A 19,421-nucleotide genomic window follows, 5' to 3' on the forward strand; every position below is an offset into this window, starting at 1 on the left:
GCTTCAATTTTCCATGTTAAAAATAAATAAAATGTTTTATTTTTTTAAAGAAAAGCAACAAAATGAAGAGCCTTTATTCACTTGGGCCATAAGCAATAAGCAGCTAGGATTAATTTGATAGTTCATGCACAATACTACCACTGAAACCACATGTGGGGCTATCACACTGTAGCCAAGAGGAGTTGAATTTTCATGGAGCCAGGAGAGATAATTCCTCCACAATGGTGTTGGATACTATAAATTCCTATGAATTCTCTTGTACATCTCAGATCAGAAGAAATAACCTAATTTTATTACCAATTCTTTTAATTTTATGAAAAGTACATTTAATTCATTATGAGCATAAAAATATTAAAGATGTTTCAAAGCTAAGGTGGCAAATAATGCAAGGAATGAGTTCAATTTCCAAACTAAGAAGATAATGAAAATGATTTCATTATTTTTTTTCTGCTAGGAAATGTGAAAATGTTTTATGCATCTCCCAGATGCCACATGTGTTTTCACTGATTAATGAATAAATATGAAAAACTTTAGAGGATGCTCATGTACCCTTTCCTTTCTGTGTTCACAATATGTGCAGCATTAAATTGTATATTCAACTTTGATTATCATCCAGATTTCAGAAAATTAGAATTATTTCATAATGTTTGGGAGCATATATAACTGAAACCATAAGAAATAATAAACTGTTGACTATAATGCATCAGGCTATATAATGTTTTATAGATCTTTGCTAAATATATAAATAAGTGGCATAACATATATTCCCACAGAATAAAAATTTCCATATTCAGAAATACATTAGCATTATTTAAAGTTTAAAATACATTCCTCTAATTTGAATACAACCTTCTGAAAAGGAAGAATTAGCATTTGTACTGCCATAATAGAAATCCAAAAGCTAAACTAACATGAATAGTTCCACATATCTTATTGGAAGAGCATAGAATTTTTTATATTTTAATTAATGAGTGTATTTTTCAATCATTCTAAGAATATATTACCATAAGAGCTAATGTTACATTGCTTCTTGAATGTAATTTTAAAGATAAATTATGAAATAATCTGCAGAAACAGTGCTGACTATTTTTCAAATTCAATGTCAAAAATAATCTATGCATTTCATGAAAATGGTGAGTAATATAGTAATTTCACAGTATATGAAAAAATCCTTATTGCATTTTTCTCATAGATGGTTACCTAGTATTTACAATCAACTTAATCTAACTATAGCTATAATAATATTTTAATTTGATTTTACACCTGTTGCAGGCAGGATCACTCCATATTTAAGTGTTCAAATGATGTTTCTCAGATGTAAAAATGAGAAATAATTAAACCTTACTAAAATTACCTTGTCTAATAATGTCTTTATCATTACTAATAAAAATGTAAGATTTTTGTATTTTAATAAATGCTTTCATTTAATTGAATTGTATAAGGTGAAATAAAATTTAATAAACAAAGAAAAACCACTACCAAACACTGCTGCAACATATATTTCTAGAGTTACTTACTTTGGAAGTGGATACATTTAAATATTCAAATATGAAATACAACTGTATTACTAACAATTTGTACTGTCAATTCCAAGGGAGTTTCTTTGAAGCCCCAAACATTGTCTTTTCTTCCCATTCATGATTCCTCCAGAGTTAGAAGTACTATGGATTATATGTGTCACATAGAGTTTTTGATGAATTATTGAAAGAGTGAAACTTTGAGTTAGCAATGTGAATGACAGAGCATTCAGTTTTCAGTGTAAATACAAGGTGTGAGCACAGAGATACATGTGGATATGTGTGTGAACATGGGGATAGATGCAGGTACAGGTGTGAGTGCAGGATGATGCGGATACAAGTGTGAGTTCAAAGACAGTTATAGATGCAGGTGTGGTACAGGGATAGACATAAATTCAGGTATGTATGCATGTGGTGCAGATATAGGTATAAGTCATGGATAGATGCTTCAGTTAAATGTAACAGTTAAAATGTATGATAAAATATATGTATTTTTATGTTTGATGCATAGATAGATGTAGAATCAGGTGGCAAAGAAGGATATATCTAGATATATGTCATTTTAGAGACATGTGTAGACACAGACTTGAGAGCATACAGAGGTGTAGACACGTGTCTGATTGCATGGAATGATGGCAATAAAATATGAATACACAGACGGATATAGATGTGAGTGTGCAGATATACAACAATTTTATCATGATGAATGTCCTCCTCATTCTCATTTTAACTTACTAATAAAACTGTGTTCAGTGAATATAACACATAGGGAAGAAAACTTATAGGTATATTACAACCTCCACTTAAGAATAATTAAGACACATATGATATATGAAAACATTTAGCATCTCTGTATTAATAGCTCAATGTTATGGACCTTATGAATTTAATCCCCAGCAAATGTTTATTTTTAGTAGTTGGTGGAATATGCTTCCATTACAAAACAATCTGTCTGCCTTATTTTTCTCTGATTCTCATTTTTTTTAAATATGGAAAACGTAAATTTTGCCTTTTATAATTTTCCAGGAATGTTCATTTTTCAGTGTTCTGTCGTATGTGAATTTACAAGTACATGCACAACATATGGAAAGTTCCATATTTGGATTTCGTTTTTATATTTAGTACAGTGTTATTTTAGTATATAAGTTAGAAGATATCCTGGACATTGTTGTTATTCTAAACATCAGAAAGGAACCAACAGACTGAGACACTGGTGTCAGATTAAACCTGAATTTAATACTTGGTCATTTCAGAGACAGTGACTTAACAGTTGGTCCAAAGAAAGGATAAAATGATCCATACCTTTCATTTCCTTTACAAATTATAATTTTGATATTATGCTTATATTTATCTTGATTTGGGACTACTTTGTAATACTCTGTGGGTATATGTTGTGTAATGATATGAAAGTGAAAAGAAAAAATAATATGGAAGAGTCTAGACAATATTTATGAGTTATTTCTATGATAATTATCTCAAAAATGGGGAATTTTAGGAGAGATGAATGTGATTATGACCCTGTTACAAACCCCAGACTTACTAAATCCACATTTAACACACACCAGGTAAAAACTGATGCCATGTGGAATGCTAGAGATATGACTTCAGATCTCTTACTCCTTAAATCTACATAATTAGTCAAGTAAAAATTTATATTAAAACAATGAAAATGAAAATTTTACTGTTGATATAAATACAGTTAAAAAACAGGTATTTCATCCAAACTTAGTTGTATACATCTTAATCCCAGCATTTTCCAGGTGTATGCAGGAAGATTAAGAGTTCAAAGTCAACCTCATCTACAGAGGAAGTTTAAAGTCAACCTGAGTTAATAAGGTATCTTATCTCAAAGTAAACCGCAACAATAATAATCAAACAAATAATATAACCAATTTAAAAGTAAGAAGTGAAACACATGTTTCATCCAGAAGTAATAATTACACTTTTAATCACAGGCTTAAGCTGGAGGATCTCAAGTTCAGGTGAAAAAACAAACAAAGGCAGTCAGGGATATGACTCAGAAGCACAAGCACAGAGACCTGAATTTGAATTCCCAGCAAATACATAAAAAGCCAGTACTGGTGTGTTGTTATTGCAGCGCGAAGGGAAAGGCATCAGGATCCAGGGAACTTCCTTAGTAACCAACCTAGGATTTAGAAGTCAAGATCAATGCAAGATAATTACAAAGTTTCAGTGAGAGACTCTATCTCCAAAAAGCAAGGAAGAGAACAATCAGAGAATACTTCCAGACATCTATCTCTGTTCTCCACATGCTAAGGAATCAGTGAGCACACCTTCACATACACATATCACACATACACATGCATGTATACATACAAACACACACTAATTGCTGCTCTATCTTATTTATCTATATTAATATAAGTATATAAATAATACATAAAATACTGTTCACACTAAAAATCTTTAGTCTATAAAGATTTTTGCTAGAGAGAGAAAGGGGAGAGGAGTAGGCAAGAAAGTCAGGAATAGACAGTGAAAAGCATGGCATGGGAGCTATGTAACATTTTTCCCCCACTGGAAGAAAAAATGGAAGGCCTACTCTCAAGGGAATCTGGTTGTCTACTCAGTTCCAGTGTTTTACCCTTTAGATAAAGAATAGATAACACAGGGCTGAAAAGATTGATCAGCACAAGAGTCAGATTTGATTCCCAGGACCCACATGACAGCTTGCAACCACCCGTAATTGAGAACTAACAACTTATTCTGGTCTGCTCGGGTACCAGGAATGAACATAGTGTACAGACATTTGTGCAGGAAAAAACATTCATACACATAACATAAAGTATTTTTAAAATCGTAATAGAAAGGATACCAAATATTATATTCACTGTGTATTTTAAAAATTTAGTGTCTTATATTCAAACGCTGAAAAGGAAAAGGACAATTGGAAGAAAAATGCACCAAAGTAGAATGAGTTGCCTATATCTTTAAACCTTAATTCCTTTTGCTTTGTAATTATCTTGTCTTGATCGATACAATTAAACATGGAAAACAACATATATCTTTTGCAGATTATCTAAAATCAATGAGTATTGACTCGAGTCCAAATGTACTAAGTAGGAATTCTTTCTATAATGTGCTATAGTTCAGTGATTGGTGTAGGTGTGGACAATCATTAGATGCAGAATGATTAGGTAGAAACTGAAGCTAATTGACTGGTCCACCTAAGTTAGTAAAACTAATCTATCAGTTGGAATGAACACATTTTCTAAGTAGAACAGAACAGAATTATTTCTAAGTGAGCATTCATAATGAGATTAGTAATTATACTCTCTTGAAATACAATGGTAAAAGAACTTTTTAAAAAAGCGATTCTTTATCCAATGCCAGTACTTACTAATTATAATCTAAGAATTTTTCAAAAAGCAGACATACAGCTCTGTTTGAGAAACCCAGTTTATTGCACATCACATTGAAAAGTTATTGCTTTGAATATTTAAGGGGCATTCATATGAAGAAAATTTTCAAATGATTATTTTTCCTATGGGGTGATAACTGAAAAAGTTGTGAATTGTCTCACAGGTGTTATATCTTGTGAGATTTATTTTTAATGTAATAAACGATTATTTGATTCTCACAACAATTTGGTAAAGGATATATTTCTGATCTACACTGAATATTTCATGATTCCAAAGTCTGAAATGATCACAGGCCAGTGTTTAAGCCAAGCCCATTTTATTGTGACTAGATATTTTTCTACCACATTTTGATTTTGATAACTAACTTTCTAAAACAAACAGAAGATTAAACTTGATGAATTCTGTAAAAAATGAATTCTGGCTCAAGGGAGTTGAGAAATGACATTTAGAGTAGGTAATGCTAGACACAGGAAGCAACTTAGTGGAAAAGCTCCTGCCTAGCAAGAATGAGCGCCAGGGTCCAGTCCTGAGGAGAAGGGGAAGAAGGGAGAGGAGGAAGTTAGGTTGTGGGAAGCGAGATGGGAGCCCTTACTGTATAACACAGGCAAATGAAATGTGTGCAGCCAAAGTTGTGAGATTGGTATGAATGCGAGGACAGAATTGCCCTCTCTAGCAATTTTCTCTATTATTCGTTCTTCTCCTTATACTAGTCCAGATAATACCAATTCTGTCCTTTTTTAAATATAATTTAATCATAATTAGACATTATTATTTAGCATTCTTTGCACTTGATTTGTCTGTGGATAGAACACTTTGAAAGCTGAGGCTCAGGAATGAGATGATCTGTTTAAGATAACTACTTTAATGCAGACACCTCGCAAAACCTTGCTGTTATTGAAATTCCTACTGACAAGCTATGTACCAGAAAATCAAGGGTGCAATATATTCAATCTAAATTTATTGGAATGCATGGTCATTAAATATTTATAAGCATATCTACATTATAAAGGAATGGCAACTATTTAAAAATCATAAAACATCTACCACATCATGTACTAAGTTGTTTTCAGTGCTTACTATCTAAGTTATGAGTCATGGTAATTGTGGTGGCATCATAAATATTAATAACTCATGAGAATAAAATGTAACAATGCTATCTGGTTTTAATGAGGTGTGGCTGTTGCAGTAGGCTGTTCCACTTTATCTTTACACTTTCTTTAACTGCATGTGGAGCCTCACCAAACAATGCAAAGCAGGCTTGTCGATAAGGCTTGCATGTGAAATTCATCCTTTTTACAATTATTCAATTCCTCTTTTCAGTGTAGGAAAGTTCTCACTGCTTACCCAACTATTCTTTGGTGATATATATATATATATATATATATATATATATATATGATTGTTTTTCATAACACAGGATGTGAAAAAATAAATGTTTGGGAAAATTGCCTGTTTTTCCTCACTCAAGCTACTTACAAACAAGAAATGTATTTTTATGGTATCAAGATCTAAGATTTGAATGACTCTACAGTGAGCTGGCAATGTTACATATATATATATATATATATATATATATATATATATGTATGTATATAAAACCACAAACATTATGCAATAAAACTTTGTGTTACTATAGTGAACTCTTACTACATGTGAAATGTTGAGAAATGTTTTGATCTTTTAATACCTTGTTGCTTTCGTGGATCATAAATCTGAAGCCCAAACAGGGGTGCTCTTTCATGTCTCAGCAATGTCACCTCACTGGTCATCAAATCTAGTTGAAAAATGGAACCATTCATGTAATCTGTCCAGAACACATAATTTCCATGATGCGATAATCCAAAAGGATGATTCAATTCTTTCCCACTGTAAACTATCTGTAAAATATGAAATAAACGTAAATATACTGCATAAACAAGACTATCTTTACAAACATAACTATTTAAGTAAATAGGATTTATATAACCATATCAGAGAACAATCTAATTACAGTCTTTTTTTTGTTTGTTTGTTTGTTTTTACGAGACAGGGTTTCTCTGTATTGTTTCGGAGGCTATCAGTCCCGCCTGGCCTTGAACGCACAGAGATCTGCCTGCCTCTGCCTCCCGAATGCTGGGATTAAAGGCGTGCGCCACCACCGCCCGGCTCTAATTACAGTCTTAACTCATACTTTATAAGAATAGATTTAAAGAAGAGACTTTTACAATATAGACTTTTTTTTCTAGTTTTGGGCATATGTAATTTGAAGAAGATAGTCAATACTTCATGTTTTCAAATTTCTCTCATAAATGCTTCTGCTGGTATGATCAAGAATGCAAACATTAAAATTTCTTCTGTGTGATATGAATTATTCCATTGGATGGAAGTTAATCAGAATATTACCATGCGGAAACATACATAAAAGCATATGTACACATGAAATCTCAAATTTGTGCATATATAAACACACATGTCCCTCAACGAATAATCAATTGACATGAAATGTTTAAGTGGGTGTGTTAATGGGGAAAGTCTTTCTAGATTAATTGGGCCAATGAATAATGAAGAAATCTAGGAAATAACAAGAAAGTGTATGCTTTTAATTCTATATAAATTTTGGTTGTGCTACTGAATTATTATTAAAATTCCTTCTGTGTGTTGAATTTGATGAATCAGGAGAACAATCATATCATCTTTCACGTGGAAATCATAGACAGTAAATGTGCTAGACCCCCAGAGGGTCTCACTTCTTACCTTTCATTACTTATAAAATCATACTGCATGCTATTATGAAAGCAATGTATTCTTTCAATCAATTCAAAATTTAAGCAACTTGTAAATACAATTTAGGAATGAAAATTGAAATTATGCTGTTTTTGTTTTGTGTTTTTGTTTTTGAAGCAGGGTTTCTCTGTGTAACAGCCCTGGCTGTCCTGGAAGTCAGGTTGCAGATCAGGCCAGCCTCAAACTCACAGAGATCTACCTGTCTCTGCCTTCTTAGTGCTGGGATTAAAACTGTCTGACACTACCACCTGGCAATTTTGCCCTTTTTAAATTAAATCCTCCAGTTAAATTAAGATATACTAAAAGAGTAAGATATATAAGAGCCTAATACATGATTACCATGAAATTACACACATTATGCATATCCTTTGAAGATATTAGTACATATTCAATACATATTGTATATAAGTGTGTGTGTGTGTTGTATATATGTAGTATACATATTAACATCTTATATAATATACTTAATATATATGGTATACAGAGTTATATATATTATAAAACACTATGGTCACTATAGATTTATATATATATGTGTGTATATATATAATCATACTGCATGCTATTATGAAAGCAATATATACTAACATGTTCAAAGAAAGAACAGTTATTTACTGAGTACATGTGAATTACATGGCATCATGGTACATGCCAACCAAGTTTATTTATCTTGGAAAACAGTTGAATATCATTTGTGATAACCAATGACCAAACTGATTACAATACTGTATGTATCTCAAAAAGAATTCTTAAAGGGTAGGATGAGCTCACCACTTAGGATTCATATGCAGAAAGAAAATTACATCAAGGATACATTTGGGAAACATCTAGCTTATATTTCTTTATCTTTTACCTCAAAGTTAATGTTTTCCACGGTGCTCTAGGTGGTTAATGACTGAAGACAAAGCTGCAAGGTGATTATTTTGTCAACTAGAGCTGTCTTTTCCTCAACTACACAATTGTCGGTATTTTTCCATATTATCAGAATGTTTTACAGGGATTTCAACAAAATAAACTAGAGCACATTCATATTTATTTGCACTGATAGCCTTGGAATTCATCCCATTCCTAGATGCATATCAGGTTGAGCATCACAAAGTTATTTACCCAAATGAATGCATTATAATTAGTTTGTCTAAATTTCAGCAACAAGTATTGAACATGTTCAAATAGAGAGGGCTTGCTTGGTCACAGTAAAGCTAGCAGTAATGTAGAAAAGCTGCATTGTAAAAACAGCTCTGTTACCTGGAGAGCTTCTTAAAACACACACACACACACACACACACACACACACACACACACACACACACAAATCTTGGCATAACATAGTGAACTGCGTCTTGCATCCCGGAGGCCAGTGCCAGCTGCCCAATTTAATACTCAGCTCCTTCAGCCACCCCATGGAGACTATTGGCAGCAACCCCAGAGGGGTAAAAATAAACTTGAAAGTATTTTTAACGCAACATAACAAGTCTCTGTGGAAGAAGAAGCCTGGGGGTTAAAAACAGCAGCACTTGTCTTTTACCTTTCTGTGAGTTCCATTCAAAAACACTTTTTCAATATGATCGTAGTAGGCATCACACCAATATAATGTGTTGGTGCGAAAGTCCAGCGTTAAGCCATTTGGCCACAGCATCTTTGAAGTCACAAAAATCTGTCGATTGAAGCCATCCATCCAAGCCTTCTCAATCCTTCCCACGCTGTCATCTATTTTATCTTCCTCCCAGTCTGTCCAATACATCCAACTAGGACATGAGAAACAAAAGTGTATTTTGTTATCTCCAGTAGCCACCCTGTAGAGAGCACTCCTCAGGTTTGGTTCTTCCAAACAATGACTTTCTGATATCTGCTATCTAAATACTTATCTTTCTGTACCAGGGTGCATCTGTGAAGCCATGTATGCAGACCACGTAGCCTCACCACAGAAAACCTACTACCAGCTACCATTCCACAAAAGATCACAGAAAACCTTCCAACAGCCACTGAGACTTATCTAATACAGTAATTGGAACGGAGGCAATTACCAAATATCTATTTTCTTTGCACCCTGATTTTTTATGCAGTATTACCTTTAAATGTTGTTCCACAAAATGCATAATTGGCTCAGTGATTAGAAGGCAGGCAGCTGACATGAGAACCCACAGCACAGTTAATGATTGACTCCAAACTTTATTTAATTCATATGAATTTTAGTTTTTTAGATAGGCAACTAGATTGCCTTTGTTCTAAAGGTCACAGTCATACAGGCTTTATTTGGCAAGATCCAATTTGTCTTCCTGATGCAAATTATCTATGCCTTATTGCGCCTTGTTATTACCCCAAATCCACAAAAGATGATTTAGCTGCACATAAGTTTAATAACAGCAGGATGACCGACCTTGAGATTTTGAGCTTTTAATTTCTATCTCAAACAAAACACCTCCCTTTAAACAGGAATCTTTTGTGTAAGCTGTAACAGTGGGAGAGTGAACCTGGAGCTACCGTTCCAATTCCCTCATGAATAAGCTTAAACCACACAATATGTGTTGTTCTAGGGTCATGTGAAAGTTCCTGTGCTATTAATTAAAGTGGGGTTTCATTTTGGCATTCCAGACACTGCTCTCTAAAGACTCAATGCTTATCTAAGCTGGGGGCCTTAAGAATGTCCCCTGATATCTTTCCCATCCTTGTGTGAACTCTGAGGAATTTCTGACATAATTTGGGTAAATCCTATATCTTGAGTAAGAATTCTACAAGGGTTCAAATTGGCTGATAAGTGAAAGATGAGAATATATCCTCCATTATTTTATATCAATTGAGTTTTATTTCAAATTACCTTAGCAGCTGACAATTATTTTGTTTGCCTGTTGAGACTGGATGGAGTATTAATCTGATGAATGTCAGTGTGTCTTGTTCTATCCTGCATTCCCTACAAGGGCTTTTATCATTGTGACAACTTAGGAACTAACAAAACAGAAGCTTTATTTTCTCTAATACCACGATCATGCACAAATGTTTCATTTCATTTATACAAATCAGCATGCATAAACTGTGTGATATTTCATCTTTAATGGCATTTTCTAAAATCATTATTTCATTTAATTAAAACAATTTTATTCTCATTACTAAATGACACATTTTTGAAGCTTGAATAATCTGTCCCCTCAGCACCTCCTGCTGATCATGACATATACCTTTTATAGTATCCTGTCAATAACTGTAGCTACATATCCTGATTCACAGACATAAATGTGTTCACATGAATACATATGCAATCGCCCACACACAAAACACAGGCTTGTGATGACTTGAACATCTTTTAAAGATGCTTACTGTTTTTTGCCGTTCAGTAAGGATTGAATGGAGCCCCAATTCAGCAGAGTCCTGTGTGAAGGTGCATTGTTGATAAGGGTATAGACTTGAAAAGGACTGAGGCCTTGGACCCATGGGAAATTGGCAAAACTTTTCCACATATGGCTCAAAAATTGGCAAAGCTTTCATCTCTGGTCAATTATGAGTGTTTACAGACAATTGATCAGTGTGTATGCAAACAAGCCAACTGCGGCTTCCTCATCTCCATGCTTACAGGCAGAGATTTGTACTCACAAAGACCTCCTACAGGGACTAGATAAGCCCTCCCTCTGTGATGTACATAATAAAAACACTGAGGTTCCCAGTCATTGTAGATGAGGCTGCATCAGAGCACACAGTCTGCCTGATTGCAAATTTTCTGTGTCTGTCATTCTTTTTTTTCTTACTTTTTTTTAAAATTAGAAACAAGCTTTCTTCACATGTCACTCCTAGCTCCCTCTTCCTCCCTACCTCTCCCATCCCCCACCAGCCCTCCCAGCCCACCACCCTGTCCTTACTCCCTTCCCCATAGGGGATCTCCAGAGTCTGTCATTTTGTTCAAGGCAGGGCCTAGGCCCTCCCCCAAGAGTAGGCGCTGAGAGAGCATCCCTCATTGTGGAATGGACACCCAAAGTCCATTTGTATGCCAGGGATAAATACTGATCTACTGCCCAGGACCCCATAGATTGTTCAGGCATCCTCACGGACACATTCAGGGGTCTGGATCAGTCCCATGCTGGCCTCCCAGCTGTCAGTCTGGGGTCCAAGGGCTCCCTCTTGTTCAGGTCAGCTGTTTCGGTAGGTTTCACCAGCCCGTCTAGACCCCTTTGCTTATCACTCCTCCTTCTCTGTCTCTGGGTACCAGGGATTCAGTGTTTAGCTGTGAGTGTCTGCCTCTGCTTCTATCAGCCACTGGATGAAGGTTGTAGGATGGCATATAAGGTAGTCATCAAACTCATTATCAGGGATGGGCATCTAAGGTAGTCTCTCCACTATGGCTTAGTTTGCCAGTTGGTGTCATATTTGTAGATCTCCATAGATCTCACTAGTGCCAGATCTCTCCTCAAACTTATAATAACTCCCTCTATTATGGTATTTCTCATCCTGTTCTCCTCTCTTCTTCCCCTGACTTAACCTTCTTGCTCCCCCATGACCTCCTCTCCCCTCCTCTTCTCATTTTTTCTTACTCTCACCACCCAGTAAGTTTACCCTAGCTAAGCTACAAAGATCAGGACACGGTTCAAATTAAGAATTGTTGTTAACTGATCTAGTACCTAAGTTTATTTTTAAACAGAAAAATATCAAAAAAGTATTTCTTTTTATTTCTGCTTTTCAGGTTTACATACACAAATACACATACACACATATTTAAATTTAGATTACATACATGAAAGATAAGTTAGTGTCTACCTTTCTGAGTTTAGCTTATTTTGCTCAACATGATGATCCACACATTAAAAAAACTTTTTAACAGACTGTGTTGGTCAGGTAGATGCCATGTGTCCGTGGAATTTTTGTGTTAAAATACTTAGGGCAAAGACGTGACCAATGGAAGGTCTGAGAAGAAAGAGTTCTCCAATGGAGGTGTTGCAGGTATGAGGGGAAAGGTATCCTGGCAGTAGAAGACAAAGTAATACCACAAAGTCACACTGCACAACAAACCTTACATGAAAGATTTATTGAAAGAAGCACAAGAGGGTGGCTGCCTATGCTCAGGGGAAAGCATCAGAAACCAAGCAGGAGGCAGGGTTTATATAGAGTTTATATGGGGTCAGAGTGTCCAAAGTGGGGATTTTTAGGATAGGGATTTTTGGAATTTCAAACCAAGCCTAGGGATTGGGGAGATTTTAAGTATGGGATTGGTGGTTTTTTGGGGGGAGGGGTTACGATACAGGGTTTCTCTGTATTGTTTCGGAGGCTATCGGTCCAGCCCGGCTATCGGTCACAGAGATCCACCTGCCTCTGCCTCCCGAGTGCTGGGATTAAAGACGTGCGCCACCACCGCCCGGCGGGATTGGTGGGTTTTGTTAGGATTTTAAACATAGAAGTGGGTTCACACCTTTTACCTTACATTCTCCTCTTTTTGTTTATTATCAAAAAATAACCAAAGGTTGGGAAAAATAGACCAATTCCTGTTGATTGGGGGCAGGGAAGTCCTTGGGGAAAATTTGCCTTTGATCATCAGGGTATAGTTGGAGCCATGGGCTTCTGTTTCTAAAGAATATGTTGGAATATGTTGTTGAATAAATCTAGACAAGAGTATAAAGCAGAATGTGCTGGTAGGATGAAGGAAAGTATGATGGAGGAATTAAGAAAGGCAGTATCCATCATTTCTTGGTCTTTTGGTTAAGATGAAGTAAAGTAAGGAAATACCCAATGTCATATTGGACTGCCAACAATCCGACATCTATAGGCATTGGGCTGTTCCTTATATTTTGGCAGGTCTCTCTGGAGTTTTCAGATTTTATATTTTTACTATATCCAACTAGTTGACAAAAGAGCAACATTCCTCCCCAAGGAAGAGTCAGAGGCCACTCATCTATCTTGTCAGCAAATGTAATCCTCACTGAATTTGTAACACTATGAAGCCAGTAGGGTTATTTGGCCCTGACGTGTGAGGGTGGTCTGAGTCACCCATTTAAGTCACCCTAGATAAACTGAGAGGAAAATTGGAATAAAAAGATAGGGAAGTAGTCATTCTGCTGTTTCAGTGGCAATACTAGCAGTCATTCCCAGGACCACAAGAAGGGATAAGATCTGAACCACTTGTTTGTTCTGCTTAGCTACTATAAGCCATGTGAGGAGATGTAGCAAACTTTTCTTCCTGGGTACCACCACTAACTTTGAAAAAAGGAACACCCCAGCATAATGTCCAGACCACCCAGCTGATAGGCAGTGTTGAATATTAATGCCTCAGATTCTCAAGGCATTGTGAATATTGAGACATAAGGGCTGGGTAGCAGTGTTCAGGGTCAAGGTATTGTTAAAGTCAGAGAAACCCAGTGTGTCCATAAGTTATGTGTTTGAGCAGTTAAAACAGCCTCTGATGTTGAAGAGAGAGAAATAGGAAAGTTAAGGGATTATAGAGGTATTTGGCTCAGAGGAGTTACTGGTGAACAGTGAAGTGAGAATCTTGTAGATCAATGAGTGAAGCCACAAATGGTGGCTGTGAGAGTTTTACTCCAGAGGGACACACAGCCAGCATTCTCCAAAATATCCAGGAAGAATATTGATTAATAGCTGATGCACAGAGGTTAAAGTCTGAAACAAGAGATGGAATGACACTGAGTTCAAAAAGGATGATGTTAGGGAGGAAGGACCTTTGAGGAGTTTGAACTATTTATTCTGCCTTGTTTATACCTAAAGGTTGAGAAAGTGGGGCAAATACATTTTGTATTGTTATTATGCTCTTTGGACAGATATAATGGATGCTATAACAAAGCAAACCCATGACTCTCTCTCTCATCTTGGTGTTGCCATGGATCCTTAATTAAAATATGAAAAATGTCCTATCATCTACAAAAGGTGGAACACCTTTCTGAAGATGCACCATGTCAACTACAGGACCAAGAGAGGCAGCCTCCATGTATTTCTGGACAGCATAGTGTAAGCTCTAGTTTACATGGCGGGATATTTTTATACTGTGTGAATGTGTATTGCTGTTATTGGTATATTAGAAGCTAGACAGCAAATAACTAGGCAGGAGGTATAGGTAGGACTTCAGGTCAGAGAAAGAGTAAGAACTCTGGGAAGAAGAAGGTGGAGTTACCAGCCAGATATGGAGGAAGCAGTATGAGCAGTACAGAGATGAAGTAACAAGCAATAGAACCAAATATAGATTAAAATAAATGGGCTCACAATAAACCTGAATGTAAATTAAAATAAATGGGTTCATTTAAGTTACAAAGCTAGCAGGACAAGCCTAAGCTCAAATCTCCATACATAAATACTGAAACTGATGGGAGTGAGAAGGAGAAGGTAGAAAGAATGGGCTCGATCCAATAGAGTTGGGCATCAATATTGGCAGATCTGTGAGAGCTCATTCTGAGCCTGGAGGCCAGTTGGCTGATGCAAAGATGTGTTGCATTCTTTTATGCTGCATTTGTTTAACTCTGTGAAGTTGTGTCATTTGTATGTCTAAAACACCTGATTGGTCTAATAAAGAGCTGAATATCCAATAGCAAGGCAGGAGAAAGGATAGACAGGGCTGTCAGGCAGAGGAAATAAATAGAAGGAAAAAAAGAGAGAACCCCAGGGGCCAGCCACTTAGCCACACAGCCAGACACCCAGACACAGAATAACAAGGAAAGAAAATATATACAGAAAAAAGCTAGGTAAAAGCCCAGAAGCAACAATTTTCTTAATTTAACATTAGGAAAAGCTGGCAAGAAATATCCAAGCTAGGGCTGGGCACTGGTAAGAAAGAGTAAGTCTCCCTGCGTGATTTATTTGGGAGATAGGTGGCACCCTCACCCAAAACAGCAAAGAGTAAAAGTAACCAACAACATTTTGGCATTCCAACCTGGGACTCATATTACAGTGTAGGGCCTGAGAAAACTGTGTGAAAGAGAGACAGACAGACAGAGAGACAGAGACAGAGACACACACACACACACAGAGACAGAGACAGAGAGAGGGAGGGAGAGGGAGAGAGAGAGAGGGAGGAAGAGAGACAGAGACAGAGAGAGAAAGAAAGAAAGAAAGAAAGAAAGAAAGAAAGAAAGAAAGAAAGAAAGAAAGAAAGAAAGGACAGGGCTCCTTTAAGAGGCTCTGTTGCTCAGGGTCCAGGGCAGGGCAGTGCTAAAAAACTACAAGATAGTAAAATAAATGCTTGTCACAGCACAGGTATAGGCTTCCTATAGCTAGAAAGTTTGAATGCAGTTCCCAATCATGCAACTCCTCTGGGTGGTAAGCTTTAGGCTTGGTTCTTATGAACTGGGAAGCAGGCAGAGTCAGCCAGAACTGTGCTGTGGAGGACCCAGCTGAAGCTGAGAAGTTTAAAGTTTGCTCACATGGTCAAAAAAGGCTAAAAGTTTGGGCTGGTGAGATGACTCATCGGTTAAGAGCACTGGCTGCTCTTCCAGAGGACCCACTTCAATTCCCAGCACCCACATGGCAGCTCACAATTTTCTATAACTCCAGTTGCAGGGTATCTGTCACCTTTGTATCAGTGCACATAAAAACTAAAGTTAAATATGTTATTTTAAAAAAGACTAAACTGAAATTTGAAGGCAAATTGTGAATGAGGTAACCCACTCACAAAAAGACAAACATGGTATGTACTCTCTCATATATGGATTTTAGACATACCTCTGGGGAGTGCCAGTCTACAATATCATGGCCAGAGAGTCTGGGAAACAGAACCTTCATCCAATGGCTGATGAAAGCAGAGGCAGACCAACAGCTAAACACTGAGCTGAAATCAAGGAACCCAGTGACAGAGATGGAGGACTGATGAGCAAAGGGCTTAAGACTGGGCTGGTTTAACCCCTAGAAACAGTTGACCTGAACAAGTAGTAGCTCTTGAACCCCAGACTGATGGCTGGGAGTCCAGCATAGAACTGATGATGATACCCTGAATGTGGGTGTCAGTGAGGAGGCCTAGGCAATCTATGGGGAGTTGGGTAGTAGATCAGTATTTATCCCTGGCATGCAAATGGACTTTGGGTGTCCATCCCACAATGAGAGATGCACTCTCACCCTGGACTCTAGGGGAAGGGTCTAGGTCCTGCCCTGGATGAAATGACAGATTATGGACACCCCCATGGAGGGCCTCACCCTCTCTGGGGAAACAAGGGGTATTGTGGGGGTTGGAAGGAGGGCATGGGAAGAGGGGAGGGAAAGGGAGATGGACCTGGAATTGGTATGTGAAGCAACCTTGTTTCTATTTTAAATTTAAATTTAAAAAAGAAAAAAAGACTAAACTATGTGAAATAAAAGATGTCCACATGGAAATCATCAACAAACCAACGAAACCTCTAGACAAGTTACAGTGAATTTTACAATGTGTGTAGGTTTAAGAAAAAAAATAAGGATATGGACAGTCATAGAAATAAATAGTTCAAAAATCAAGTCTTTAAAGTGAGAAGTAAAATAATAAAAAAGTAAAAGGTCTGTAACAATGGGAAATACACAGGGAATCTTGGTTCCCTTTCTTACTGTGCTGATTTTGAATTTTTTTGAATGTTGATGAGTAAATGACAACTGCTGACAGATATGTGATTATAAACTGGACTGCTAGATTAAACCAGCCTATATACTATAGGAATGCCTTAACTTTAATAAAGAAGTCAAAAAATATATTGCTCTGGAAGAGGAGTTTTGCTTTTGTTTCCATAGGAAACAAGAGACTGTGGATTCCTTCTAGCTTAACATGGATCATGTGTGATCAAGGAAGTCTAGGAATTGAGATGGGTTTTCAGGTTTGTCCTAGATAACCTCTTTAATTTTTTCATAACTTACTAATTTAAGGTGGCCTTGCAGAGACTGACCAGGAGGCAAGTTACAAACTGTTGATAAGAATCATATAAACATTCTAGACAATAAGATCCTAAGATTAACATATTGGAATTCTTTAATAAGGGATGAGTTCAGAGTATAGGAGTCAAATCTCTATTTAAGAGAAGTTATTTAATGTGAAGGGAAATTGTACCCTGACCAAGCTCAGCACCCTGGCAACTTCCTGCAAATGGAGGATCATGTCCTGTTTTAGGCAAGGTAGGAAGCTGAAGGTTTCCCAAGGTAGAAAGGGACCTAGAAGGAGAAGGACTAGGGATTGCCAGTAGTCTGAAAGTAGGCACCTGGGAAGGTTGATTTAAGAGGCCTGTTGCCAAGGAGGAAGAAAGGGAAACTGGAGAGGCTGGATTAGGAGAAGGGGCTGTGGGTTGAGACCTCCAATAGGAAGTCTCCTTAGCTGGAATCAAATTATTTAGATTTCATGGCTAGGAAGAGCTAAGTTGGGGAACAAGAATAACAGAGAAGGCTTGGAGCAGAGGTAAGTGAAAGGTTACATTTAGGAAATCACTTTCCAATTCCCTGAATGCTTGCTGTAGTTGTAAAGATCCTGAATAATATTGGGAATGAGGGTGCCATTAGGAAGACATTTTGTTTGACTCCCTATGGGGTATTGAGGCAGAATTTTATTGCAAAGGTAAACAAGTTTAGGGTCCTTCAGGCAGGGTGCCAGATGAAGATGCTGCTGGTTTTCCAAATCATTCCAAGGGATAATGTGAGAGTACGGATGACACTGTTCCCAAGTTTGAGTAGGGTGGGTGAGAGGAAACCTGTAGTTAGGGGCATCCCCAGGACTCAGAAGACCTAATGAGGACCAAGTTGTTCAGTGGGTTGTCACTGTACTCAATAGTGTGTGGGATTAGGACTATTACCCTGATGAGGAGACTTGGTGTCTGGTACCAAGGCTTTGAATGAGTCCCCAAGGTTTGCTTATAGGCAACAAAAACAACTCAGGAATTACATCTCATCCATTGGAAGGGGTTGGGAAGAATACTAGTAAAAGAGCCAAAACGAGCTCTGGGATTATGGGCAGCTCCAAAGAGAAGGTAGTAGAAGAGAGCAGGAAGAGATGAAATATCATGTTTGGGCCTAAGCAAGTTTCAGGATTACAGCTCTAAGTGTGTCTAGGGGGTGGGGTCAGATTAAGAGGGCAAGCCATATCCCTAAATACTGTAGCTGGGGTTACCTGGGCCTCCAAGAGTAGCAGAGGGATGCCAAGAACTCAACAGTCACTTATTTGAATTCCAGGAATCATTTGTACAAAGTAAAAGGAGTAATTTACCAAGTTGCTGCTGGGTGGTACAGTGTTGAGAAACTGAGCGATCAGGGAGCATGAAGATGAGTCTGTTGCAGTTGGGTTGAAGATGGGGGGTAAGGTCCAGTGTAGCTCAGACCCTGATGGAGAGCACAGGCACCAGGAGAGCCTAATCTAACTTGAGTTCTGAGAGGCAAAAACTTCCCAAATGGAGGTGTTACAGCTCTGGTGGGAAAATATCCTGGCAGTCACAAAGTGACAAGGAATACCACAAAGTCATACTGAGAAACAAAACTCACGTAAGAGATTTGCTCGGAGAGACACAAGAGAGTGGCTGTCTCTGGCCAGGCAAGAAACAGCAGAGGCCGGGCGTTGGTGGCGCACGCCTTTAATCCCAGCACTCGGGAGGCAGAGGCAGGCGGATCTCTGTGAGTTCGAGACCAGGCTAGACCGACAGCCTCCAAAACAGAGAAACCCTGTCTCGTAAAAAAAAAAAAAAAAAAAAAAAAACAAGAAACAGCAGAGAACCGAGTAGAAAGCAGTTTTTTTCCCCTGAGGATGTGGAATTTTCCAAAATGAAGATTTCTAGGGTGGGTATTGGTGAAATTTCAAGCCAAGCCCAAGGACTGGTGGGATTTGGGGGCTTAGGTATTGGTGGGG

At 37.4% G+C, this 19,421-nt stretch overlaps 1 protein-coding gene across 6 annotated transcripts in view; it reads right to left on the bottom strand.

Moving 5' to 3' along the window:
• Lrp1b (LDL receptor related protein 1B) overlaps positions 1-19,421 on the bottom strand; it is a 1,890,041-nt gene that overhangs the window by 786,192 nt on the left and 1,084,428 nt on the right. For all 6 annotated transcript variants that reach the window (XM_040745299.1, XM_040745298.1, XM_040745301.1 and 3 more), the window contains exons 13-14: positions 9,189-9,408; positions 6,588-6,777 (exon numbers count right to left, since the gene is read on the bottom strand). In XM_040745299.1, coding sequence (XP_040601233.1) covers positions 6,588-6,777; positions 9,189-9,408 — 410 coding nt within the window. The remainder of the gene's footprint in view (positions 1-6,587; positions 6,778-9,188; positions 9,409-19,421) is intronic.

The sequence above is a fragment of the Mesocricetus auratus genome, unplaced genomic scaffold (assembly GCF_017639785.1).
Source record: "Mesocricetus auratus isolate SY011 unplaced genomic scaffold, BCM_Maur_2.0 Super-Scaffold_100004, whole genome shotgun sequence".
Classification (NCBI taxonomy): domain Eukaryota; kingdom Metazoa; phylum Chordata; class Mammalia; order Rodentia; family Cricetidae; genus Mesocricetus; species Mesocricetus auratus.